Here is a 27,464-nt window from a genome sequence, read left to right as displayed (position 1 = left end):
GAGTGGTTTGAAGGTGGGAAAAGCATTAAACCCTTTAGTGGATAAGAAAGACTGAGTTTTTTCATTTATGAGCAGATGAATCTTTGTGTACTGTGAGTCATGAGATATAATCTAGAGTAATTTCATTCCAAGTATTTTCTAAAGAGCATGATGTGTTCTGAGAGTTACATGTATGAATGTTGCCTTGTTGGAGGTCTGTTGTTACAAGAAAGGTTGAAAGGAAGGGGCAGCAGCCCTATGAAGCAATTTATCAATCATCCTTCTCCTGTGCTCAAAGACAGCTGAAACTATCAAAGGCAGGAGGGACCAAGGTAAGGGAGGTCCATGCTGTTGCTAGGCTTCTGGTAGGAAAGCACCGGATTCATTGCTCTGTTTATAGTGGGTATGGATAATTTCCTCATTTCTCGCTGCCGTGTACAGAGTACATGCTGAGTGTTTGTCAGAGGGCTGGCTGCCTCTTGCAATGAGAAATTATTTCTTTCTCTAGAGCCCTATGAAAGTGAAGATCCTACCTAGACCCACTAATTACCATATAGCAGGAATAGTGCTAGTAAGCTTGCCAAGCTCATTTTGAATTTTTTTGTTGGTTTTCTTCCTGACATGTCTTTTACTTGGCTTTTTGTCACTTAAAATCTCTCTTTGCATTCACTGGAATAATTTTTCCCTCTAGGCTCCGAGCTCATCACCTTTACCACCAAGGGATTGGAAACCCAACTCTGCTGCCAAACTTGGGTCTTAGCAACGAGTTCTTCCTCATGCCAGGTCTTTCTATTATTTGTTTGGTCTTTTTTCATGAGAGGTAGCTACTGCCAGTATGGACATAATGGCGTGCGTTTGATAGCAGCAAAACAAGTGGCTATCCAGGGAAAACTGCCTCCCTGCTCTCTTCTGGTACAAAGCCTGGGGCAGCTCTTGCTGGGGAAGTCTGGCTGTGCCTCTAGGTCTTTGGCTGGAACCTGTTTGGTAGGCATGGCTAATGAACATCAGCATCACCCAGAGCTCTGACAGGAGGGAGAGCGCGGGTGCTTCGTGTGAAAGGTGTGCACATGGCATGGGCAGAGGTGGAGGTGGAGTTGCCTCTGGGAGACTGCGGCTGTGAGGATGTAGAAAGGTTTTCCTGAATGAATGTTAAGAGGTCAGGTCTGGGTGAATTTCTGTGAATATGTTAAAAGACATTTTGTGTTAATACAAACACTGATTTTTGGATTCTTGCTCTGGAGCAGAAAAGCCCTGGAAAATCATAAAATGGAGCTCACGCGAAAATCCTTGAGCTAGTAGCCTGTAAGCTGATTCCCCAGCCTGCAAGTCCCCGTGGTGCCATGCTGTGGCATGCATACGTAGCAGCTTGAATCCAGAAGTAATATAGTTATGTTTGTCCAGCACTGCAGCTGAGATAATGAGTTCTGCTGCTCGATAAGGTTTATTAGCTTTGGTGCAGCACCTCATGAACATGGTTATACTGCTTCCACACTCGAGCTGCTCTGTGCACAGCTGGGTTGGGGATGTCTGCATTGCGTTCCTCTGGGGCTTTGTGTGACAAAGCAACTTGCATCTATTTGCATCGAGGGTTTTATACAGGCTTTGGAGATTTAGGAAACAGAGAAAGAAGAGTGTATGAAAGAGATTATATAATGTGACTGCCTGTGTTATTAGAGGACTAGAGCTGATAATCCAGGTGATCTTCTCCAGTTGTGTGTTCCTGCAAGCCTGTAATCGTGGGAGATGCCAAGGTCACTACTGAGACAAGAAAGCCCAGTGCAGTTCAAAAAGAGAAACCATTTCAAATTAAGGTACTGGCTTCAGAAGATGAAGATTCAGGATCAGGATGCACTGTTCTGTAGGCTACAGTGATTTTATCCAGTTTTGTGTAAATCAGGTGTACAGCACATTGCCGTCACGTTCAGGAATTCCCTTCTCTGATGAGCCTAAACAAAAGAATTAGGGGGATGTAGGCTTGCTTAGTTGGTGTATTTTTCCAGTGGCTCTTCTGCCTGACTGCTGTATTCCCACCTGTCCAAACAGTGGTGAGCACAGGGGACACTGTTTGCGGTAAGCCTGTCCAAGTCTTGGAAGACTGACAGGGGCTGGGTCCTGTTTAAGTTAGTTTTTCACAAAACAGCCTGTTTATCTTGGAAGGAAGAGAATAAACTGTAAGAGAATAAGGAGAGAATAAACCTCAGCCTTTGTGATTTCCAGCTGAAAGCTTGAGGAAGAGTGCAGATAATAGCAATTTGAGACTGAACATCTGTGTTTCCTGCACTTCCCATGGTGCTTATTTGCTAATCTTAATTCCATTTGTGACGGAACTTTACTGTTTTCACAGAATTCTTAGGCTTGGAAAGAACCTCTGGAGATCATCTAATCCAATCCCCCTGCCAATGCAGAATCACTTAAAGTAGGTGACATAGAAACATGTCCAGATGGTTCTGAATGTCTCCGGAGAAGAAGACTCCATGACCACCCTGAGCAGCCTGTTCCAATATTCTGCCACTCTCAATGTAAAGAAATCCTTGTTCATCCTGAGGTGGAACTTCTTGTGTTTTAATTTATGGCCATTGCTCCTCATCCTGTCACTAGGCACCACCAGAAAGAGTCTGGCAACAACCTCTTGGCACCCACCTTTGAGATATTTAAATTCATTAATGAGATCCTCTCTCAGTTGTCTCTTCTCCAGACTAAACAGGCACGGCTCCTGAAGTCTCTCCTCATACGGGATGGTCCAGACCCCGCATCATCTTTGTGGCGTCTACTGAACCCTCTGTGTTATCTCCTTGTCTTTCTTGAAATGTGGAGCCCAGAACTAGGTACAGCACTCCAGGTGTGGCCTCACTAGGGCCAGCTAGGAGGGGGAGGATCAGCTCCCTTGACCTGCTGGCCAGTTTTTCTGATGCACCTCAGGGTACCAGTTGCCCTCCTGGCCGTGAGGGCACACTGCTGATGGTCAGGTTGTCATCCACCAAGAGTCCCAGGTCTTTCCTGGGAGAAAGGAACTGGTCTCTGGTAGGTCCTGTACTGGCCCAGGTACAAGACCCTACACTTGCCCGTTAGATTTCTCTCCACCCAACTTTCCAGTCTGTCAGAGCTGTCCTGACCCCCAAGGTAATGGCAATCTTACAGGAAAGGTCTCTGACTGGACCTGAATTGGGGTGGCTTTTTTGCCACAGCTCTAAGCAGTCACTAGGGTAACAACTGTGTATGTGTGCATGCTTAACTAAAAGTATGGTTGGACAGCTTATGCAATTAGCTGGAAAAGACCCCTTCATACTTCAGCAAGGGCGACTGGGTACAGCAGGAGCTTGAGTGATGTCGAGGGGTCAGAAAAATGTTCTCTGTATGGAGTTGTCAGTTTGGAGAAGGAACTGCAGTCTATCTCTGCAATACCACAGCTGTGGAGGGTACCTCGTACCCAAGGCAGTGTGATTCACCCTGCAGCCATGCACTGGAGAGGCAAGCTGTGCTGGTGGACCAGTGCAGATACTTCCACACTGGAAGTGAAAACAGGCTTACAGAAAATTAAGAAATCCATTGAGGATGTGCTTTGTGCCCTCCAGTGCTAAATTCTTTTGCTAAAAATGTTAAAGATTCCTCAAAGCTGTGAAGAAACTTAAACAAGTAATTAAGTTTCCTTCGTCTGTCCCTTAAATTTAGGTTTCATTGTTCTCAGAGTCCTGTGTCTCATGACTAATATACTGCCTGCACAATGCGCTGGCTGATTTTTTACCAGATGGTTCTTGGGTCTGAAGCTGAATCCAGGGTGAAGGCAGTTAGTTTTTCTCCTGCCTAAAATGAAAGATGCTGTCCCCCACACAATGCTCTGATTGAATCTTGGACATAAGACAATAATGAAGTGAAAATATTTTGACCAGATGACAGTTTTTAAAGATATTCTTAGGGATTATTATTCATGATATTTAAGGAGCTGGCATAGGATGATACTAGAACACTCCTCTGTACATTTTTTTTACAATTTATAAATCATCTAGTGTTGAAACAAAGTTTAAATGCAGAAAAATGCTGGAATTCAAATATGTATACGTGGCTAGAAGATAGAAAATGTGCAGTGTGAACTGCCTGTTCCTATTTTTTCATTTTTGTTGTAATGGTCTTCTTTTTCATTCCACCCTCAATCATGATGGTGATGTCTCCTTGCATCCATTACGTATGTTTTGGATGGAGAACCCTTGTGAGTGAAGACAAAACATCTCTCAGGAAGGTGCAACATAAACGGGGTGCATAGCTCCACGGGGACCATCTCAGCCGCACTGCAGAGCAGATTTGCTCTGAGGCCTGTTGGATCCAGCAGTCATTCCAGCTATTTTCCCTCCCCCTCCCCCTGATTTATTACACTGGGATTTTGGCTGCTGCTTGACTGAGGAGGAGCACTGAATGGTGATTACTTTTTTTGAACCAACCAGCTGAAAAGGAGAAGCCCATTCAGTGTAGGTGTGACATCTCTTAAGAAATGGGTGGTATTGGCATTTTTATATTTTAGTGCTAGGGAAAATTTTCTTCTGCAGAAGAAATTTGGGTGGAGTGTATACAGTGTGTGTGTAACTGCTGTTTCTAAACACCTTTTGGACTGAGAAGTGCTGTAGAAATATGAGATCCTTTAATGCTTTTTCCTTGCATAAGGAATGTTGCTCCTCAATGCAGCTGTTCAGCTGTTGCGAACAGGTGTGCAATAAACATCCCTTCCCTTTTCAACCAAGTGTGGTGGTGATCGATACCCTCTCATTTAAACATGCGTGGCCTTCTCTCCTACAAGAATTAAAAACTTTAAAAATAGCTTACATATCTAGAAAGAATATCTAGCCTTGTCCTGTTTCCCTCTTCCCCTCCCCCTTGCTACCAACTCAAATTACCGACAAGCACTGGAAATTTCGGGGCAGGGGAACAGAAGTGCAGCTGGCCTGCATGTGTTGCACCAGCTGTAATGCAAATGATACATGCTGAAAGAGGCTTTTCTCACTTTTGTAATTCTTGGATATTGTTGTGCAATGGGGACATGCGACAATTTGTCTTAAATGTGTTTGCTGATATGTTCTGCAGAGTATACTGCGTCCTTTGTTCCTTGGCGGCAAGAGACAATATCAAAATCCAATTGCCCGTTGGCAGCATGTCTGATTGCAGCTGGGACTGTCCTCCTGCCTTCCCCATCCATCAGGCCTGGGTGATCCCTCCACACTTGATACCAGTTAATGTGGGGCTGGCCAGAACACAGACTTTGGTAAATCGTCAGCTTTCTTGGCTTTTTGGACAATTTGTAATAAACCACAATATTTTTTTTCTTTATTTCTGAAAGTGGCATTGCCTATTGCTCTTCTGCCTGAGAGAGCCAAAGGAGAAGTGCTTGGCTGCCTGTGCCCTGGTTGTTTGTGGGTACTAGTCAACTTTTCTGCTGCTTATCTGAAGCAGTAAAAATACAGGCACTGGAGGTTCAGTTGTGTAAAAACAAAAGCTGATGTTGATTTAATCCCATTACACTGCGTTGATCTCTCAACCACTGGACTCTTAGTAGGATTCCAGCTTTAATCCTGTAAGGATCAATGTGGCCCATTGCTTTTCTGTCCTGATCCTAAATCCCCCTTTAATCTTGTTAATTATACCAGGCCTTTTTTGGTTTCATTTTTTTCCCTTGTGTACCAGAAAAAGCACACTAAATCTTCATGTTGCTGTCTCTGACCTAGTGTTTTTACCCTTTGCTCATCCTGTTGAGGAGCAAGTTTCTCCTGAAGGCTGGTTTCATCATTCATAGCAGTGCATTTGGTGGTCTGGTGTCTCCTGCTTCAGTCTCCTGTGAAGTCAGCTGGTTATGCTGTTGTGTTGAATCCCTCCTGGTTCTGTCAGGAGTTTTCTCTTTTTTTTTTCATCTGTTGTTTGATACTGTGCTGTCTGAAGGGGGTGGGGAATCATGGAACTTGACAGCCACTTTGAAATTGCTTTCTTATGTTAAAGAAAAAGGGTTTTTGGAGCAGAATCCCATCACTGGAGGAGAAGACGATGTCAGGGAATATGGAGCACTGCTCAGATGACGAGGCACATGCTCTGAGAAGACTCGAACCTGTGTCAGGGCCTGAGTAGTCCCATGGCCCACAGATATATTCTGAAGGTCACAGAGAAATTCAGCTGCTTAAATCAACCTCTTTATGTTTATGTGTGTTCGGTTGGCTTGAGGAGAGGAATAATGCGCATTCAGACTTGAGGCTCTTTATCTTCACATTGCACTGTCTGCAGGCCTCCAAACCCAGTGCTGCCTTTTCTGTGTAATGCACAAGGCCAATTTCTCACTGTGACAATCTGCTCCTGGCACTTGCAATAGAAACTAGCAGTGCTCAATGTATTCATCTCTGTTATTTCCTATAGTGTAAAGAAGAAAACCAACCCAAAATTGTACTTACATTTGCTGTAACTCGATCAAGAGCTGACAGATCATTTCTGGAACATGTCTATGCTGGGATCTTGACTGTTCTGCCAAATTTTAAGCCTTTATCTTGCAGTGTTGCTCCTTTTCTCTCTCCTGTCCGTGCTGCTCTGCCTCACCCTGCAGAAACTTCTACTTTTCCAGCCTTTCAGCCAAATTCTGATTTCCTACCACCTTGCCAGAGCACTGTGGGGCTGAAATCTCTCCTTGCCGGAATGCAGGCTGTAGGTGTGGGTCTGCCATAGAAGTAGCCAAGGTGATTTCCTTTTAAACCAGATAGAGGGGAAACCAGGTTGGGATCACAGAAGATGTGTTTATTCCAATTGAAGCAGCCCTTGTGCTTAGTTTTTGAAAAACACTTAGAGCAATGACAAGGAAGTAACAATTGCTTTTAAGGAAACGTGGGCATTTTCCCAGCACTTCTAGGGTTAAGGAAATTGTAGAGGGGTGACATGGTGACAGTGTTCCCTATTTTTGTGTGTTGCCAGTAGCGAGAAGAGGGAAACTTTGATTTCTAATCCGCTTTGGAGGAGGCTCCGTATCAGGGCTGCACAGAAACATCCAGTCAAGCAGCTCCTTTATCATAAAGGGGATTTTAATTAAAACTGTTCTTGCATCATGAGCGAAATGAGCGTCAGTGCCAGCCAGCCCTGTACTGGGCATTTATCTCCTTCAAACCACATTACCAGTAATTGCTGCATTAAATCAAAGTCGGGGGAGATTACAGGTCTGAATTGGGCGGGCGGCCGGTGCCAGCGTGGGGAGCTCCGTGCTGCCGAGCCGCTGATACGGGAACCCCCTCGGCCCCCCAGCTGGGGGTGAAGGGTTGGAGGGCTGCTGGATCCCAAGAAACCCTTCTCATTACAAGATGGGAATTTTTGTTATAACCTAGGAGGAGTGGCAGGCTGTGTGCTTGGAGCATTTTAAGCTGCTGGTGTTTTTCTATTAACTTCCTTTTAAAACAAACAAAACCAATAACAAAACAAACCCTGTGGCATTGCCATCCCACTTCTGTCTCCTGTCTGGATCCACCACAGACATTTCCTTTTGTTCATCATCTGCTGCTTATTCCAGCCCTGAAACTTAAGAATAAATCACCTCTTGTTTTGATATATCCCTTTTTCCTCTCCTTGCCACAGCTCTGTTGTGGAGCTGCTAACTTGGTTTCTCTCTGTCCCAATATGGGAGGGCTTCTCCCCTTCTTCACCTCTCCCCCCACTGAGGAATTGTATCTGCCTTGACCTGTGGTTCTTTGCTAACTATGGCTCATTAGCTCGTTTAATTATTTTTCTAGGTTTTTAAGCATTCTGTTGTCTCTAGGTCTAGAGCAGCTGTTTCCCTTCTTCTTGTCCCTGTACTTTAACCTTGGTTGCCCTAAAAAACATCTGATCATCCTAGCACTGCTGTTGCTTCCACTCTCCAAACTTCTGTCAGGGCAAGGCTGAGGAATGGCTGTGGCCACATGCGGTCTCAGGCATGTAGACTAACTGAGGTAATTAGATCTGTGTAGGCATTCACTGAATTATCAAAATGTGACAGCTGGACTTTTGGTGGCTGTTATTACCTCTGTCCCATAATTACAAAGAGGGTAAGCCAGGAACAAATGTGAAGAAAACATGGGTGTTTTTCCTTTTGAAAAGTGACTGTCATTTTCTTTGTTTTTGTCTTGATGGTGGTTACACATTTTCCTGTTCCATTGCTGACAATCTTGGGGCATTTGGGTGGCAGTGATGGTTTTTCTTCTATTTGCCCAGAGGTGTTGGCAATCTGCCATTCTGAAATTTGCTTCCTACAGTGTTTGCGCATCTACTACATTCCTATGCTGCAGAATAGGGTCTCATTCTCAGCACTGTACTGAGAAGATGGTTAATGTATGTGAAAATGATGCTGCAGCTGGATCTGCCTGCTAAAACAGGTTGCACACTGTCATGCTGTATTAGATTTTTAAGATTCACAAAAGTTTCTCAGAAGCTGTCTAGTTCAGAGCAGTTGCAGGAGTGTGCCTGCTGTGCCCCTTCAGAGCTTGAAGTTGCTGCTTTTGCTTCATTACAATGTGAGCTTGAGATGCAGCTTAAGTATTCCCCTACTTTAACTCTGGCCTATGCATGAATCTCTAGCCTGAGATAAGTGGTTCTTTTAAATTCATGCTAAGAGACCTGTAAAGCCACAGAGGCTGAAGGTTGAGTGCTGCTGATATCCCAGCTGATAATGCAGAGGGATTGCAGTTAATTTTTTTGCCTTAGTAGCCCTGTTACCACAAAGTGAGAGTAGTCCCATTGCAGAGTAACTGGAGAGTTGTGCAGAGAACATGAGCCAAGTCTTTGGTGGAGATTTCTTGATAGTGAGAGAAGGCAGAGATAGGAGTTTTCATGGGAGCCAGGAAACCATCTATATGGCATGGTATGGCATGGTTTTGGGACAGACAATGCAGATAGTGTGGCAGATTAGGGTAAATGAACATGAGTGATTTTTTTTTGATTTTTTTTTTTTTTTTTTGTAGAGGTCACAGAGGAGCAGGTATCTTGAACAGGCAGATAGTGGAAGCAGAGCAAGCCCTCAGTGGTTGTTGTCCAGGGATTTCAGCTGCTGTGGCCTGTTTTGAAACTAGCCTGCATGAAAGGGCTATGGACTGAGCCATGTCAGCCTTTATTCTGTTCTTCTGGCTCTTGGGGAGAAGTGTGGGTGGCAGTTATCTTAAGTGCCCATGGCAGACCTCTGTGCCCATGTCCTGGGACTCTGTGTGAGAATAAAAAGATTTCCAGAATTTTTCTCTCTCCTGCTTTCTTAAAACTAGATAGGTTTCAAAAATCCCAGTCAAAATGTAGCTGTTTTCTGCCTTTTACTATTTTTGTCTTAGTCTGAGGCAGAAAGTGATGTGAAGACTACTTCTTGCCTCTGAGCTGGCATAGTCTTAACATACCTCTTTCTGTTCTCCACCACAGCCTTATACTTCTCTACTGAAAGCACTGGAGAAGGGACACAGCAATAACTAGCACCTCTGCCTCCAGATGAGTAATCCCTGGGGTCCTCCCCTACATTAAAGCATGACTTGCTGCTGTCACCATTCATTTAGCCTGTCTTGACTCTCCTCTTTCAGGGTAAACTGCATCATTTTTGCCAGACCTCAGCTTTGCATGCTATTTCTGGATCCCTTCTGTGCACTCAGCAAATGCACCAAACTCTTAACTGCAGCACTTCTGGTATTTTGCTCTTGAATTTCTTTTGAGTTGCCTGACTGGGATTTTTAATTTTTTTTTTTTTAACAGGAATGGGGGAAAAAACAGGATTCATCATCTAAAGCTGAGCAGGTGGGCAAGATTTTGAACTGAGGCCTGCAGAAATTAATGGACAGATGTAATTCTATCATGAAATTAGCTTTGCAGATTTATGCTGAAAGTATCATATTTTGTATATTACTGTGCTGGAGCTGTTTCCAGATGACTTCCTGAGATTTATTTGGTGACCTGCTGTTGTGGCAGCTAAAGGTCCTGCTTGCATGATGTTCTCCAATTCCTCAGTTCCTACCAGTAATACAGTCTCAAACTCAGCTATCACACATAGACAGTGCTGCCTGTTTATTTCTCTCTTACTTTAATTCAATTAAGAATTTTGTTTAGTATTTTTGATGTTTTTTGCCTCTTGCTTACACTGTTACGGGATGTGGGCAGCTGCTCTGCACCAAGCTGGGCAGGGAGTGCTTTGCTCCTGTGTTGGAACAGCAGAATGCTGTCCCAGGAAACCTTTCCCCCAAATTCTGCTTTTGTTTGTGTAGCTGGGAAGCCATACCACTCTAAAGTAGGGATAAATTTAAGTTCATACTAGCATAATTTATTGTGTGGCCACTCGTTAACTTGGAACAAGTACCTTATTCTATTTTGGTTTGTCACGTGGAGGCAATTTGATAAGCTGGGAGGCGAGCTGGGGAGGAAAGTCCATACCAAAACTGTCTCTGCTAGGAAGCAAGTGCTCAGCTAGATGAGTAAGACACACAGCCATGTTCTGAAATGCTCTGCAGTAGTTGATCATGTTCTCCCTTCACCTCAGGCAAAGGAGGGGCAGAACATGTTGGCTCAAACCCTTGTTGGAAGTGGCTTATCCCATGAGCCGTTTGCTGGGATAGATTGGGAATGCAGGTGGCATTTCCAGCAGCCCCACTTGGCCGCTTGCTGGTGGCTCTGAGGTAATGGCAGAGCTGTGCTTACACTGCCTGGGAATCGTCAGTGTGGTCCAGCCCTAGTTTGTGATTCATTCAATTAAAAATACTTGGTGAGAGTATGTCTGATACTACCATCTGGTGACTTTTAATAATATTTATTCTTAGGAAGGTGGTTCTTTAATTAAGGAATTAACCTTAATTTTTGTAGGCTTAGCATAGATCTGAAGAAATGCTGAGACTTAAGCTGCTCTATTTCTAGAAGAGTCAAATCTTTCTTTTTTGGATCTCCCTGTTGTCCTCTTAAGGATCAACTAATTGAACTGCTGCTGCTTGTTAAGTGAAAAACCAGGTGGGACCGTGAGAGACAGAATGGGCAAAACTTTTCTCTGACTGGGGTTCTGGGACAGCTTCTGAAATGAAGGAAAACTGCCTCCACTCTATTCTTTTTGCTTCCTCTTTGTCCACTGCCCCCAAAGGAATATTCAAAGGCAGTGTGGCTGTTGTGTAATGTCTAAACTACCAAGAGAAAACTCCTTGTCTTCTTTGATGTTGAAATTCTGCATCTGGACACCTTTTTGTTTTCTCATGTAACGAGCAAAAAGCATTTTGATGGACATGTAGCATTACCAAGATCAGTGCATATATAAGTGGTCCCTGAAGAAAGCTGTGGTATGATCACCTTCATTATCAAGTGTCTTAGCCCAGAAGTATACTTATTTGCTTCCTAAAGCAGTGCCAAGTATTTAGAATTCTCCTTGAAAGAAGGCCCAGACCTAAGACACAAATAATTTTTTTCTGGGAAGTCTGTGTATGCTTTCTTTTCCCCCTGTTACACTGATACCAAGCCTTTGGTAATAACTAAGGTGATGGAGCCCACCTGGTTTTAGAAGCTTCTTTTGGACTTGCTGCATGTTATATTCAGGTATTCTGGAGTTGTCTCAAGATTTTATAATTGAAACGTTTCTGTAATGCATGTAAAGCACTGGATTGGGGTGGAAAGGAAAGCTGAAGTCGTTGTCTTCTATATGCTGCTGGTGTATCAAGACTACTGGCAGGTTCATTTTGCAACTTAATCACTAATAGATTCTTGTGAGTTATTGTTCTGTTAAAGCTGCCTTGATGGGAGCCAGCTTGTTAGTGTCGTGAATAGAACCTCAGTTCTGGGAACACAATCTTTTGACAGGGGATTTTTCAAATTTCAGATGAATGTTCATTGCTGCCTTACATTTTCCCTTTGTAGTAATTTCAGAGGTAGACTTTGGGCAATCTAACTCACCTGAATGAACTTCAGCTGCCAGACAAGGACTCAAGTTATCTGGGCAGGATCTGTACTTCCAAGAGTGTTTGTCTGACTCTCTTGACAGCTGAGACAGTGTAGGCTGGGCATTGGAAGAGTTTGGTTTCTGGTTGAAGAAGATCCAGGCTTGTGATTTCACGAGTCCCCATTTATACAGGTTTCTGGAGTTTGCTAATGTTACCATTCTACTGGATGGCTGTAAGAAAGCTGAACAAAATAAAAAGTGCCAATTGCCCAGCAGACAGAGGTCTTGCAATATGCTCCTTTAGCACACTGACTTAGTATTATTGTTCTGCCTTTTTCTCCATGTCCTTCCCTAAAGCAGAGTTTGTTGAGGCTTTGAAAATAAGCAGTAGTTAAGAAGTAATAACTTCTAATTCCGACCTGTTCTCCTCTTATGCTGTGTATTTGTAATTGTTTTTTAAAACTGTGCTAGTTTTCCAGTCTAGACAAACAATTAATATTTAACAGCTACGTGTAGATGATGCAGTGAAGACTCAAGGGCAGAAACAGGATGCAGGTATCTTATGTCCACAATTTAGGGTGTGTGTGGTTATGCCACTTTAGATTGGTTTCAGTACTATGGAACTTGGTTGGAGAGTGTTTAGAGTGGTAGTGGCACATGCAAACAAACTCTATCACTCTTAAGTAAATTGCCTTGCAAATGGAGAATGTGTGGCAGAAAAAGATGGAAAAGGGAGATCTCTGGCACTTGGAGGAGAAAAGACATGACCAGGAGCTATTTCAGAGCTCCAGTTTTATTCAGTACTATCTTTGGAATTTTTCCCTCTCCATTTTTTCTAATTGTGTGTTTTCTCCATGAGAACTGGATGTAATGACTGAAGTTCTGTTGTCTGCCTGGAGTATTTCTATGGCAGAAGCCGCGGGTATGATGGGGCAATCCTTGCTGCTTTACCTTTTTGCTCCTCTCTTTAGCTTTGGGTTCCTTGGGCCTTTTGCCAGGGGGCTTTTACTTTTCTGGGATTCAAAGTGTATTTTTGGTAATTTCATTTGTGCTAATGTGTTTTTGGACTATTAATCCTAATGAACATGAGGATTCAGTAGCACTAATCAGATAGGGTTTCAGGCAAGAAATGGCTCCTATGGCTTTACCAACCCATTCAAATTCTTTCCTGTCATGTCCTTATTATGCTAATCCAACACACTTTGGTTTGCTGCTACTCCACATCCCCCAGTACTGCTGGTTTCATTTCTGATTTAATGTATCTTGTTCCTGATCTGTGACATTTGCCTACTTAGTACGTTTCACTTGCCGAGAAGGCACTGGCTGGGTGCTGAGTTATTCACTCACCTGCACAGCTGATCCACCACCAAATCTTCTTGCTCTTGAGATCAGAACATCTATGTAAAACTGGCAGGTTTCTGAAACATGAGAAAAATCCGGTTTCTGCAGTCACCCATGTGTTGTCCTGTTTGCTTCTGCGTGCCATTTTGGAATATTGAGCTTTTCTGTGCATGCTCTGCTTACATTTATGTCCTCCCCACTTGAATCTCTTATGATTCCAGGGTCTGAATAACATCTAGACCATAAGTAAGTTTTCTAGTCGTTGGTGATATTAAATCTGTGAAGAAAAAGGAAAATCACACAGCTCTTTGAAAACCATTGCATCCATTCCAGCAAACGAGCAATAATTGCAGTCCTAGAGAGAGGAATGGGAACTTGCCAGTATAAATTTTCACCTGGAGTGAGCACAAGCCACCTTTGTGCTCAGGGCATGGGACCTGCTTTGGTGCAAAATGAGAATCTCTTGCAGCTCTGTTGATGTAATCTTGGTGCTGTTTGTCTAACACTAGTATGAACTGGCTGAGCTGCTTGATCTATTTAGCTGCTATGGAAATCAGTGCATACCCAGCCAGAAAATGCATCCTTGCTTGCTGGCATGTTTCCTACATTTACATCAGTCTTTAAAAAGCAGAGACATATTGTAAGCTGCTCATCAGATCCCTGATGACCTAGTTTAGCAGATGTAGTGATTGGCTAATTGTTAAAGATGCCATTTTTGGTGGGTGAGAGGAAGAGCATCAGCCAGGCTTCTAGCGATGAAGAGTTAGATTCAGCAGAGGTAAGAGCCCTTTAGTGGGAGTAACTAGATAAGGCTTGGATTAATTTGTCTGGAGACCAGAAAATTATGCAAAAGATTTATAAATGTAGTTCATAAAATGAAACTGTTGGTGTAATTTCTTAGTAAAGATCAATGTAGGGTAATGGTTATGTATCATGGAAATATCTCAGATTCCATGCTGTATTGCTGTGTCCCCACAGTACCACAGTTTTTTAGCAATTAAAAAAAAAAGTGTTAAATGTCTGGAACTTCTGTGGCTGCACTTCAAGCATCATGAGAGTATGGCTATATTATGTTCTTATAGCTGTACTTGTAATTGTGACTTAGCATGCTTGCTATAAACAGTCTGAACAAAGCAGGCAAAGCAAAGCCCAGGGCTGTGGTCCTGGCATTTCCCAAAAATATTCCTCTGTCTCCAGACATCAAAGAGAGCACTGCATGTGAAGCAAAGTACTGAGTTTTGAGAACACAGGGAAAAACTTGTGTAATCTCCATGCCTTGCTTAGTACACAGAAAGGGGAAAATAAGGTAAATGCAGCTACAGTTACATGTAAAAGAGTATCTCTAGAAAGAGTGATGGGTAGGTAGGAGCTGGAAAAAACCAAAATTAAATGTTAATAAATATCAGCAGTAACTAGATGGGTGATAGTTGAGAGAGTTGGGAGCTGTGTGATCAATAAATGCAAACATCAGAGTGCCTTTATTTTTTTTTTTTTTTTTTTTTTTGTGTGTGTGGTTTTTTGGGTAGACTTCTGGCATTTGAAATAACAAATAGAAGAACCAGAGCTACTGGTGCAGAACATGAAACTGGATATTATAGGGATAATATCAATCTGCAAGAATAGTAATCATGGCTTTAACATGCTTTCAAGATTATGTATGGTTCAGATAGGGTAGATGTAAAAGGTGATAGGCTGTATTGTATGCAGTAGACTGTAAAGAAGAAAGCAGAGTAATACTGATAATGTAGGATTTGTTTCTGGTCAAATTGATGTGGGGAAGAATGGTAAAAGAGGTCCCAGGGGAAGTACTGTGAGTCTGCTGTAATCCCTCATAGGATTGGATTCAGACAGAAACTTGAGGCTTGAAAATTATACTATTCCTGGTACCATTAGAGAGATAAATATTAGTATGAGAAACTTTATTTTTTCAGATACATCTTGGAGAACAAATGCTGTTAATATTTATCAGATCAAAAGATTTTGTCATGGTAGCATCATCACCTGTTGTTGGCACAGTTAGTGGATTATTGGTGCTATGAGTTTTACAGGAAAACAAGCTGTTTAGGAACCTCCATCTCCCCACCTTTGGATGGGATGATCATGATATAAGCTTTGATCCATGAAGCAATATATTTAATGAAGTCAATGCAGCCCTGAATGGTGTGGTTTGGGGTTGGTGGGCTTTTTTTTTGGTTGGTTGGGATGTTTTTTAATTTCTTTTTCAGAGGCACATTTGGGATACAAATTAGTGATAGTATATGTAAAGGGGAAAATCCTCTAAGAAGAAACTTTAGCCTAACTTTTAAAAGGTTGTTAGGTGAAAAAAGAAGCAAATTTACAAAAGAGAATTTATCAGCAGAGATTACTGTGCCTTTAAAATCAGTAGGGATGAAATAAGAACTGCCAAAAATCAGGCTGAATTAAACCTTAAAAGTGTTGCTAAGGAAATGGGTGACAGTTTCTCAAAATACAATTAGAGAGAAGGGAGGAGGCGGGGCCACTTAGTGTTGAGAATAGGGTTGTTAATGAGGATGCTCTTGTGGTCACAGAATTGAACCAGTCTTTGTTGTTTTGAGTTGATCTTGGGGGCAAGGGCAGTATTGCTAATGGGCATGAACCCACCATAGAAGCAACCACACTGGACATTTCAAAGACCTTAGTTAGGGCAGGTAGGCTGGGCTGGGAAGCAGGGGTGCCTGGGGAAGGGGGGTGCCTATTCCTGAGAGTGAAAGAACTGGTTCATGCAGTTGCAGATCTGATAGAAGTTTTAATCTATCAAATAGGAGTGCTGTCATATGTTTGGAGAACGGGAAGTGGAATTCCCACCTATTGCTGGTGGGGAATGATCTGAGTAAATACAAACCTAACCTCTGCTGCATGCTGGCACACAAATATTAATTAAAGGCTTGGATAAAAATAAAGAATGTGATAAAAGGCAGCACAAATCCATTAAAACTGGTTGTGCCTTATCAGTCTGTCTGTTTTTAAGATAACCAGTTTTCTTACCTTGATAATGTGTGTTTTACATAGTGGGATGACGTCTCTTACTATAGACAGGTTCTACAGCATCTGATGTCGTGCTGCAGAGGAGAGTACTAATGAGACTGGAGAAGATGCAGTTTAGTGCTGGAAATGTGAAACAGAGCTGATGTTGTTCTGGGTGATGTCTTTAAAAATAAAGATGAGCACAGGCTAGATCAGGTGCAAGAGCATGCTTCTAGAGGTTGGGGAGTAACCAGCCTGTCATGTGACAGAAGACTGGAACAGCTTCTTGTTTGGATGGTTAGAGAGGGAATACATGAGGAAGGTTAATTGTAAGGGAAAAATAAAATACGGTTAAGCCATAGGACAGTACTGGCACAAGAACAAAGGAAACACAGAAATTGCTCAGGAATAGCATTAAGCTGGAGAACACAAATCCCAGATATTCTAGAGCAGCCTTTTGGCTGGGGCAGTGTAGTTGTAAAACCCAGCTCTAAGATGCAGTGTGATAAATTTTATGAAAAGTTAAGATGATGTTGTGTGATAGCAGTTGATCTGATTCTGTGTGTCAGGAGATCTTTTCCACTCTTCATATTTCTGTAAATTTAAAATTATTCATAAATGTAAGCATCTGCAGGAACAAGGCTATGATTTTATAACAGTTACCTAACCTAACTGGTGTTACTGGAAATGCATGGGCATAGTAGGTTGCATGGTAATGTAGTTGGACTAATCCAGAAACAGAATTATGGAGTGCAGCGCCCTCTTATATTTGGCTAATATTTGTTGCAAGTCAGTGTACAGTAGTAAACCAGCCCCAGTGGCCAGTCTTGCGGAAAATTCAGTAGTTTATTACTGGTCATCAAAGTCCTGCTCTGTGCACCTTGGCACATATGATTTTAAACCAAGCTTTTGTCATTGAATTACCTGAGGGACACAAGAAGTGTGATGCTTTTTTACCAAAGTGTCACACGAATATCTTAGTGCTGGTTAAATCACTGTATTTAAGTTTGCATCAAAAACTTTAATGAAGCATGGCAGTTTTATTGGATCTGTAGTTAAAACAGCAGAGGAGCTTAGGTGATGCTCCCCTTTCTTGTTTTGTTTTGCCCATTTGATAGGTATTTATAGATAGGAAGATATTTGTTCTAGGATTTGGAAATGTTTTATTCCCCTGAGGCCTGGTTGGAAATGACAAGAACTGGATTGTGAAATAATGTAAGGTTTTTAACTTAGTTAGGGATTTGGTTTTAAAACCCGGGGCAGTAATATGAAGTGGCAAAAACAGGCTGTGGAAAAGTCTTCGGGTTTGTATAAATTAATGCCTTTTCATAAAAAGATTTTATTGGAGATACTAAATTGCTTGAGTGCATAGTAATGAGCTATGCAAAAGAATGAAGGGCAGGCACCTTTTGAACATGTAGTTACAGAAAAGAGAAGGAAATAAAAAAGTATTGGTCGTTCAGAGGAAACCAGATTCTATCTGTGCCCCCAGGCAGGGTATGCAGGGAGTGCTGAGAGGTAGCCAAAAAGCCCTCTGGTGAGGAAGTAGGGGCATAGTGGTGAGCCCCAGAAAGCTGTTTTGGGTCTCTTTGGGGTGAAATAAGTTGGCCAAAGGCAAAATGAGATGGAAGTTCATTGTGGGAGCCTCATCTTTTTTCCCCAGTGAAGAGATCTAGAAACATAGCTGCTTTCCCATTTATGGGCGACTAATTTCTTTGTCTGTGCAAATCTTCACACAGAAACAGTGGCTATAGAAACTTTTATTTATTTATTTATTTATTTAAGATGTAGAAAATGTCATGCTTTATACTCCCCAAATTGGTCATGCTCCTTTTGTAAGGAAGGAGGGCCCTGTGCCTCTAGGACAGATGATGAGAGTGGGCGACAGCTGCTATGAGCACTCACCCAGCTCATAGCTGTCCTTTCCTGAGGCTCTCAGAGGGAAAGGGCAGTGGGAGCTGAGGATGAGCCAAGAGCTGTCCTGCTGGGCCCAGTGGGTTGGAGGGCTGTGGATTAGGCACCCCTTACCTGAATGAGAAAGGTTTGCACATGCAAATTGTACTAGATAATGATCCACACATTTAACTCATGAAGAAAAGTAAATCTCAAGTTTAACTCTTTCTGTGGGGGAGGAAATTGAGTGATAATAGAAAGGCAGCTGCCCTAGAGCTAGGCTGAGGGAGGCTGTTTAGTGGTGCACAGCAGCACTACAGAAAAGTTAAAGATTAGAAATGCAAAAATCCCCTGACTTTATGCATTTAAAACGGTGTGTGTAGGGGAAATCTGGCTAGTCCTTCTTGGGTTTGATCACTGTAGCATGTTTATTTTTGAAACCTCAGAGGGAGGGGTTTTATCCCTGCTATCCTTTGGAAGAAGGTGGGAATCTTTTGTGGGCTTAGGCTGTTAACTCTTTGAGAACCCAGGTTTGGTCCAGTGTCCATCCATCACTACAAAAATCTTGGGGTGGTTTTTCTGTAGCAATGGGTGAAACCTCATGCAATTTGTTGTGGGAGTTCAGGCCCCCTCGGTGCTCCCCCGGCCACGGTGTATCCTTTAGGAATCGGCAGCGGGCCCTCGGATGTCTGGTAACGTGGCTGGCATGTGAGGCTGCTGGGGTGAGCCTGCTGGCCAGGCAGCTCCCCATCTGTCCCTGTCGGTCAGGGAGCAGATTCCTCCTGGGGAATGAGGAGGGTGAGCTTCCTAAAATGGGCACAACAACTGGCCCTGCCCAGTCTTGCCCCCTTCTCCCTGCTGCTCACCATCCCATGTGACAGAGTTAATCCCCTCGCCGCCCCCAGTTTGACTGGAACAGCTGAGGGGGACAACCCACCGGCCCAGGGCTGGGGCAGTGGGGGCCATTGCAGGGCCCAGCTCCCCCCGCCAGCCTCGGTTCCGGCAGCTGTCCCTGCTTGCCTCAGCTAGGGAGGGAGGGAGAAGCGTTAAATGATATGGGCACACGCTCCCTTGTGAAAGAGATCCCTTCAGTTTGAGATATTAGTGTGGCTTCTCCCCTCTCCCTCCCTCCTTCCCTGACACCAAAGGGTTTTACTATGCTAATCCCAGCACCTGTCCCTGCAGAGGACAGCAAGAAGGGTATGGTGGTGGGGGAGGAACAGTCCCATATGTTTTTCCCTGTCCTGGATTGGGAGTGTTCCCTCTGACGCACCTAGAGCCCAGAACATATGCTCTTTTCAGATCCTAAATGCTGTTTGCTTCCTCCCATCCCTGGCAGCAGTGGCTGCGAAGATCCTGTGTCCCCCTCTTCCTGGCAGTTGCTCTGTTTGCTGCCCGGGAATTGCAGGACACTCCTCAGTCGAGGCTTGCAGGGCCGTTTTCAGTAGAGGATTTCTAATTTTAGGAGCCTCCACCACCTATGGTTGAGCGCTGCCTTGCTGGATCCCAGAAGAGAGGGGCCGAGCTGTGCCGAGCCAGGCAGCTCCTTTTTATTTTCAGCTGAGCTAGTGTCAACCTGAGTGGCCCCAGAGGCCCGAGCCAAGCACTGCGCAGGGCTGCCAGAGTCCTTCCCACAAGGCTGAGAGACGGAGACTCGGATTTGAAGCTTCCAGTCCTGTGTCCATTTGGCCTTTAGCTGGAGGATCTTTGGCTATGTATGGTGTGTATTGTATGGATTACCAATACCCAGTCATCCAGGTAAGCAAAAGGATAGTGGTGACTTTAAGGAGTTTTGTTCTCTATGTTGTTTGGACAAAACTGGAGCTTACGTGCTGGTTTTGTAGAAGGACACTGCTTCCAAGCTGGGCTTCTTGTGTCCCAGGCCTCTGCCCAGATACTCTGCGGATGGCTTTGAATCTCCTGCACCTGAGCTGTACCATTTGATACTTTTTAACTCCAAGATTTGTCTTGTTTGAGACTTGTGTATTCTAGCTCACATTTCTTGCCTTTTTCTTTGATCATTTGTTTGTTTGTAGGGGATGTTGAACTGACAGCAGTGCTGTGCTCTGCGAACTGGCGTGTTGTTGTGTGTCTCACTGCGTTGTCGGGGCACATGTGACCTGTATGTGTGACTGCTGCCTGTCCCACAGGGGTGCTGAGCCACACTGAGCAGCTCCTCACCTATTCTCCTCCTCCCTCCTCCAAAATCACCCACAAAACCTCGGACAAAATCTCATTTGTCAGACTTTTGCTTTTGGAGGTGCAGAGGGGATGTGTAGGGTGAAGGGAGCGGGTGGGTTGGAGCGCAGCTCGGGGCTGGGCGCAGTCTGTATTGCAGCCTCTGCTGGGGGAGGGGGCTATATTTGGAGCACACGTGACATTTGCTGGCCAGTGTGTGCAGTCTTGGAGAAGACAGGCTGTGGGTCAGGCTCAAATACCTTTGGAGCCAAGTGAAAGATGATGTTCTCTAGGCAGTCCTTGGCTATTCAATGTCAGCACTCCATGTCCTTAAAAGCACCAAGTTTATCCAGAAAATGTGAAATGTAGACTAGCAATTCAAGATTATCTACGGTGAGATACATCAGATAGCCACTAAATAGTATTTTGTTAGGTTACCTTGTATTGGGGGTTTTATTACCCAGATGAATAGAATCCACCAGCAGAAGTGTGTCTTTTGGTTGTTAAGATTTCTTCCTGATAAATTGGTTCTTTGCACTTGAAACTCTCTTTTTCTTCCCTCTGGCCTTAGTCCAGCTGGCAGGTTTGCTCCATCTAAACTTGAGCCAGCACAGAAATGCAGGTAATGGGATGTTAAAATTGAAGGCTATGCTTGCTTTCCACCCTTAGTAGCAAAGGGTGGTAAAGAATATAGCCAAAAAAAGAAAAAAGGACAATATCCTGAAACTTTCTGAAAGCAGAGGGTTTGTGGACTCCTCCTCTTTGTAGTTCCATAATTTCTATGAGTGTTAAACTAACCCAAGCATTTAAGAGTGTACATGTAGACTGCTTAGTCAAACTAGAGGTTAGTTCTTCATCTGTGCTCTCATCAGTGTGATTTCAGTGGCCTTGTCCTTTGGCCTGCTGCATAAACATCCTTCTCCAGCTTCTTTTCCATTAGGATTTAAATGGTAGGAGCTAACCAGAAACCATCATGTATATCTCTGCAAACGCAGAAGAGAATATAAGTGTCACAGACATGCTCAGGTGGGAGCAAGGAACTTTGCCTGGCATGATGAGGATTATCAGCTGTGTCCTGGCACTGCTGAGACAGACTGGTTAAATTTGCCCATAGTTATTTAAAAATGTTACTTCTACAGCACAGTAACAAAGTTTTGATGCGTATATGTCCCTGATGTGTGAGAAACCGTAAGAACTCATAAATACTGGCATCTAGAGCTGCTCTGAATACGTTGCTTTTTGAATAAATGCAGTAAGTAGGAAGGGGTGATCTCGTGGCTCTGAGCTGTGTGTTCTTCAGGCTTCCAGCCTTCAGCTCTGCTCTTGCTTCTCTGTTCTTTTCAGCAGCAAGATTTGCAGTTTGGGTTTTGGTTTTTCTTGGCAGAGGTTGGCAAACTGTCGTGGTAAATTCAGGAGTGGTTCCATGATTCTCATGTAGGAGAAGCTAAGTGAAGGTCCACCAAATTACTCTGCATGGCCATGACACAACATCTGGACCCCTGTGCCTCAATGAGGAAAGATGAATTGCACAGATCCACCAATTTTGTGTAGGCCTTGTTTGTTATCAGACATTGCTCCTGGCCTCCAGTGAGACAGCAAAGATCTCAAGTGTCGCCACGTCTGGTCATGTTGCATGGTGTGTTTTTAGCTTTTGAAACTCTGTAGCAGATATTCACTGCAGCAGTGAGAACTCTTGCAGATTTGTGTTTCTTGTTGCCTGAGCACATCTACTGAAAATTGGGTGTTTTTTCTGGCTCAACAGGGGCAAAGGTGAATATATTCCAAGCATGGGGAAGAAGATGATTGGAGATTAAAGAGGGATACCAGGGATACCAGCAGCACATCACACTGAAGGGAATTCCCACTCTGCTGGCACATGAGCAAGGCAGATGTACCAACTAGGTGGTGGAGGCAGTGCAAGGGAAGGTTCAGTGCATTGTTGGGCATCTCGTTTTCCTTAGAAGACTCTTTCTGATGGAGGTTCCTCAGGTGAAGGCCAAAATGGAGTAGAAATGGTGCTATTCTGGTTAACAGTAGTGGGATGATGTCCAGGAGGTCTACAGTGCTACAGCCCTAGATCTGGGACAAGAAGGTGCTACCTCACGGCACAGACAAGACCAAGTGAACACAACAGTTAAAGTACTTAAGTGGAGAGAATAAGGAGATTATCCTGAGTTATTTGCAGAGGTCTGATGAATGAGATGCACAATACTGAAACCTGGTGCTTTGTCATGTCAAAGGTTTAAGGAGGTCACTGTGTTTTTTGCTGTTTTTTTACACTTGACCTAGAACTGTGCTCCAGAATCTCAGATTTGTAATGGAGGGAGGAGAAACCAAATCCACTACTTTCCCTGGTTTTGCAACATTGCATGTAAATATTGTAACTTGCAAGTTACCAGAGAGGGTGAGATAACACAGAAAAACGTGGACTCTGACTCAGAGACCTGTAGGCTGCAGTCATGGTGGCTGGCTCTCTCCCAGAGGATCCCACACCATGGTTTGGTTGTGTTGGGTGGCTGGCCCATGACTCTCTGCCTCCGTGTGCTGGTAGCATGTAAGGGCTTCTGGTGTCTTGGTCTCCTGCTTTTCACAACAGAGGAGAGACTGGCTTGTCACACATGCTCCTGCTGGCCTGCTGAATGAGGAGATTATGGGCAAGAGGAGGAAAGGAAGAAGGGAGGGAGCCAGAGGTCAGTTTGCAGCGAGTGAAATTGGGAAACTAAAAAGCATTGTGGTCAGCATGGGCTGCCTGGAGGGCAGTGCTGTAGCAGAAGCCCATGAAGCAAAACCACTGGGCTTTTTTTTTTTCTCCCATGTAAATCATAACTGGGCATATTTATGCAAAGAACACATGGGGATTCAAGGTGTTACTGCACTGTAATTTAGCAAAAAAAAGCAACTAAAGCCTTGGGAGTCTCTTGAGTACCAGGTGTCAAGAAGAGATACATCAGAAGCACAGCTTGCCTGAGCTGGTTTTATCTCTGCGTCATGAGCACTGGAGCATCAGTACAGTCTTCTTGTCTAACTGTGGGATTGGCAGACCTGCGCTCAGCCCTGTCCGTGGGTTTCCATGGGTGCAGTGTTGGGAAAAATCAATCTGAGCATCTCAGATCCTGTCTGGCAAATGGGGTAGCAGTGTATCACTCTGTTTTATGGGGTTGCTGAGAGAACAGATGCTGTCAACCGTGGCGTGCTCAGGTGCTCAGGGCCAGATGCTTGCTGAAGATAAATGGGAGGGAAAAAAGCAAGCTGGGAAGGAGTCCAGCGGTCTCCAGGTTTTATGATGATAGAAATGCAGATCCTGGCACGGATACTGCTTCCGGTTCAGCCAACACACCGTGTAACCCACGCGTTCTCCCTTTTGTGGCAGAAGGGAGGTCTGTGCAAAACTGACAGCTATCTCTCCAGCATCCTCCAGCCGGGAGATGCTTTCTCCTGCCTGCTGAGGTGCAGGCGGGGGAGGCCTGGGGCGCTGGGAATGGTAGGTGCGGAGCAGCTCGGGCCGGCCGTGAGGTTCTGCCGCCGGGACCGGCGCTGCACGGGTCCGCCACCTTCGCTTTTGTTTGCAGCTCGCGTTTGCGCCTCCGCCGAGCCTGCCGGTTCCCGGGGAGCAGTGGGGAGTCCCGGCGGGCGGGCGAGGGAGCGCCTGGCTGGGGCGGGGGCTGGCCGGGCCGTGCCGAGCCCAGCCGGGCGGGGCGAGGCGGGGCGCGGCGGGGGCGGCCCCGGCTCGCATTAATTACCTTCGGCATTCGGGGCGGCGCTTCCCGCAGCCATCTGGCTGAGCCGGGGGGGCGGCAGGGGGGGAGGGAGGGGGAAGAAGGGGAGGAACACGGGAGAAGAAAGAGAGGAAAAAGGGCTCGGGGAGCACCGCGCCGGCGAGGCAGCGCAGCGCAGGCAGCCGCCGCCGCCGCCCGCCTCCACGGGGCTGCTGCTTTTTTATTTCGTTTTATTTCTTTTCTCTTTTTTGTAAATTTTCCCTCTCCCGTGCGGCCGGCCTCCCCCATTTTGGTTTATGGAGAAAAAGAAAATGGTAACTCAGGTAAGGGTGGCGGGAGGGCCGGGCTCCGGCGGCTGCCCGCCCGGCTTTGTCTGGGCGGGGAGCGGGGCGTCCGGAGCGGAGCGGTGCGGGAGGGAGCCCCGCCGCGCCGGGCACCCGCGGTGGGAGCTCTGGGGAAGGGGCTCCTGCGATCCCCCTGCCCGGAGCAGCCTCGCAGTGCCCTCTAGAGAGAGCGGTGCGCGAGGGGCACGGCTTGCCCCTGCTTCGAGTTAGGCTAAACCCGCCTTTGAACGAACGGCCGATCGCGAAGGTGTACGGCTTCCCCGGCGCTCCTCCATCCGGCTGCCGGTCACGGCGGGGGCCGGGCAGCCCTTGTAGGTAGCTGTAGGCGTGGGGCTGCCCGTGTCTTCCCGGGGGAAAGCGGCTGACGTTTCCTGAGGAGCGCGCCCAGCTGCCAGGGCCATCGCGCATCCACCGCAAAGGGGTTTCGTCGGACAGTGCTCGCCTTTTAAGGCTACTGTATGCTTTTGGATTTTGAAATTTTTTTTTTTTTTTCCTGGCATGGCATATGCAACTCGCCACCGGAGGGAGCGGGCAAAGGGAGGGAGGAGTAGGAAAGCGGCATCGTGGAGCTGGAATCCTTTGGAGTTAGGCATTATATAATGTCCCTGCAGTGCCTTGCAGAGCTGGAAACCTTTGGGGGATATTCCCAAAGGGGGTGGAGGGAAAGACTCTCAGAAGGAACTTTTCTTCAAATCTGGGTTTCACAAGTGCTTTTTTTCTGTACAGCTTTGCAAGTCTTCAGAATAGATGCATACTGCCTTTTTGGCTTTCCTTAGCTCTGGCTGAAGCCCCCTTCACTAGCTGCTGCTGAGATCTGCATGTCCCACTACAAGGGTCATCTCTTTCACGGGTGCCTAACTCAGAATGAATCTGCTGGGAGAAGTAGCACCCACTTTGACCCTTTCCCTCTCTCATCTCGCATTGATTGTCAGTGGCTGAAAAATAGGTCTCTGTCCACTCTAAAGGTATCTTCCCAGGCTCCCAAGCCCCACCTTCTGCTTCTGCTGTTTAGTCCCTTCCATTAGAGAGTCCTTTTTATCTGGACCGAGGCTTTCTGTTCTGAAACAGATGAGCTCTGCAGAAATCTCGTGGGGCTTTCTGTACCTATATTTAGTTTAGCAAGTGATGCTGGAAAGCTGTGTCTCTGCAGTCAGCGTCCATTTGCGTTTTGCTGTGTGCTGAGTGTGCCTGGTCGGATGGAGGTGTGTGCCCTTAAGCTGCAGGTGTGCACATTTCAGAGAGTTGTTCTGCACAGCCTTGTGTAGCAATGTGCTTTCAGCCACAGCTGTCATGCTCGGAGCCCATGTCTGTGCAGTGCAGTCACCAGGACCCAGGCTTGGGGATGTGCAGAGCTGGGAAGGATGAGATTCTACTGGAGCACTGGCTGAAACAGGGGAGGGTATAAACTCATTTAAAGGTTTAGGATATCCTAATAGACTCCAGGGAAATCTGTCTTCCACAGAAACAATTTATTGACGTGGGGAAGGAGGTATCAAGACTGTGTGTTATTGTACTGTTTGACCTTGAATTACGATTGTCTTAAGAGTATGTGCTATTTAGTATAGGTTTTCAGGATTTGCATTGTGTATTTACATGCTGAGATGCTGGAGAAGATGCATATTAAAAAAACAGTAGGAGAGGAGAACTCGGACTGTGTTTCAGTTGGGGATCCAGATGAACGGTGGGTAGCCCTTGTACACAGAGTTGAGGAAGACAGCACAGGTGAATTCAGCTCTAGCAGAGTGCTGCCTTCTCTCAGGGGAATCATTTGGCTGCTAGTCTGGTCCTTAGCAGTCACTGCAGGTTTGGCCAAGTGTGGGGCTGAAGGAGCATGGCACATTCAAGACAACATCCCCAGCCACATTATTCTTATTCGGCAGTTTTGTTTGAAGCAGTGGAGTGCCATTACTTAAACCTGTGAACTTGCTTCCTTGGGGCTCTGTCTCATTTATGAAAAATAAATATTGTTGGTATGGTAAGCTGGTAATTGCCACTGAATGAATTCAGCATTGCTACAGTCTTGCTCTGTTTAGTTCAGTCTCTAGAAAACATTGCCTACCTGGTCTGAGTTCTCTTGCACTGTAAGGAGCAAGCTTGCTGTCTTCCTTGGGGATCTGGGAGACGAGCTTCTGCATAGGCATGACAAGCTGATAGAACAGAATAAGAGTGTGGAGTGACAAGACTAGAAACGATATAAAGCGATATAAAGAAATGGGAGATGCTGGAAAGTAGAAATATGCTTGAAAAAGAGGAAACAAAAATTGCTAATGAGAGTAAGAGCTCAGATTCATTAATAGATAGTACCTTAGCCTTATCCCCCTTAATCCTAAATCAGTGAAAATGAGTGTTAAACGAGGCCCAGTACATTATGTACTAATTGCAGATAAAAGAGAGAGTCTTCTGTGGATGGGCATTGTATGCTAAAAGGCTTTTTCTCTGTGTGGTGCATGCTGAGGTTGCTGGCTTGTGTGGAGCACAAAGCCCTCCCTTTCTTGGACAGCCCAGTGCCTTGCTGGCGTTTTCCTCCAAATCTGTTTCCCATCAGGGCTGGGAGAGGGGGAAGGTGTCGAGCATCTCAGAGAGCGGGGAGGGAGCTGCTGCCTCCTTAAGGGGTCCCCCCAGCCCATGTGGCAGCCGGCAGTGCTGGGAGTGTGTGTGTGTGTCTTTGTAATGAATCCCCCCGCCATTGTCTGCTCCCCTCCCCGCTCTCAGCGATGGAACCTTTCACCTGGGCTGCTGCCCGCTGGCGGGCCTTCTTCCAAGATAGGAGGAGGAGGAGGAGGAAGGGCTGCTTGTGGTAATTAAAGCCAGACCTTGGAGAACTGCTATTTTCTGACCTCAGCACCCCTTTTTCCTTCTTTATCTGTCTTGAGTTCCCAGCTTTTGATGTGGGTGTAAGCAGAAACATCAGAAAGTCTGCTTTTATGCAGCTGTAGGATCACCAGTCTCCATTTTGTGGCACCATTTGAAGCATCTTTGCTGCCCTGCCTGCCAGCATGCCCCCTCTTGTCCCCCCAGCACCCCTTGGAGGCTCCAGCCAGTGCCGTTTATCTTGGCACGTGTTTGACTTGCTACACTCTGCCCAGGGCTCAGGGAGGTGATGGCGTTTGTGGCTTTGAGACTAATTTATGTCCTTGTTAAAATGAACCAGCAAGCAGTCTCATTTTT

At 45.3% G+C, this 27,464-nt stretch overlaps 1 protein-coding gene across 21 annotated transcripts in view; it reads left to right on the top strand.

Moving 5' to 3' along the window:
• The window catches only part of RBFOX2 (RNA binding fox-1 homolog 2), a 170,300-nt gene that overhangs the window by 59,856 nt on the left and 82,980 nt on the right, over positions 1-27,464 (top strand). The window contains exon 2 of one of the 21 annotated variants that reach the window (XM_063154419.1): positions 9,688-9,729. The exons of 17 other annotated variants lie outside the window; for them this stretch is intronic. In XM_063154419.1, the coding sequence (XP_063010489.1) occupies positions 9,688-9,729 (42 nt within the window). Of the gene's footprint in view, positions 1-9,687; positions 9,730-19,304; positions 19,817-24,090; positions 24,276-27,464 lie in introns of those variants that run through there. 3 more of the 21 variants (XM_063154421.1, XM_063154423.1, XM_063154422.1) reach the window with 3 other exon arrangements.

Source organism: Melospiza melodia, chromosome 4 (genome assembly GCF_035770615.1).
Source record: "Melospiza melodia melodia isolate bMelMel2 chromosome 4, bMelMel2.pri, whole genome shotgun sequence".
Taxonomy (NCBI): Eukaryota; Metazoa; Chordata; class Aves; order Passeriformes; family Passerellidae; genus Melospiza; species Melospiza melodia.
Note: the sequence above shows the minus strand (reverse complement) of the source record. Positions and strands in the feature narration are given on the sequence as shown.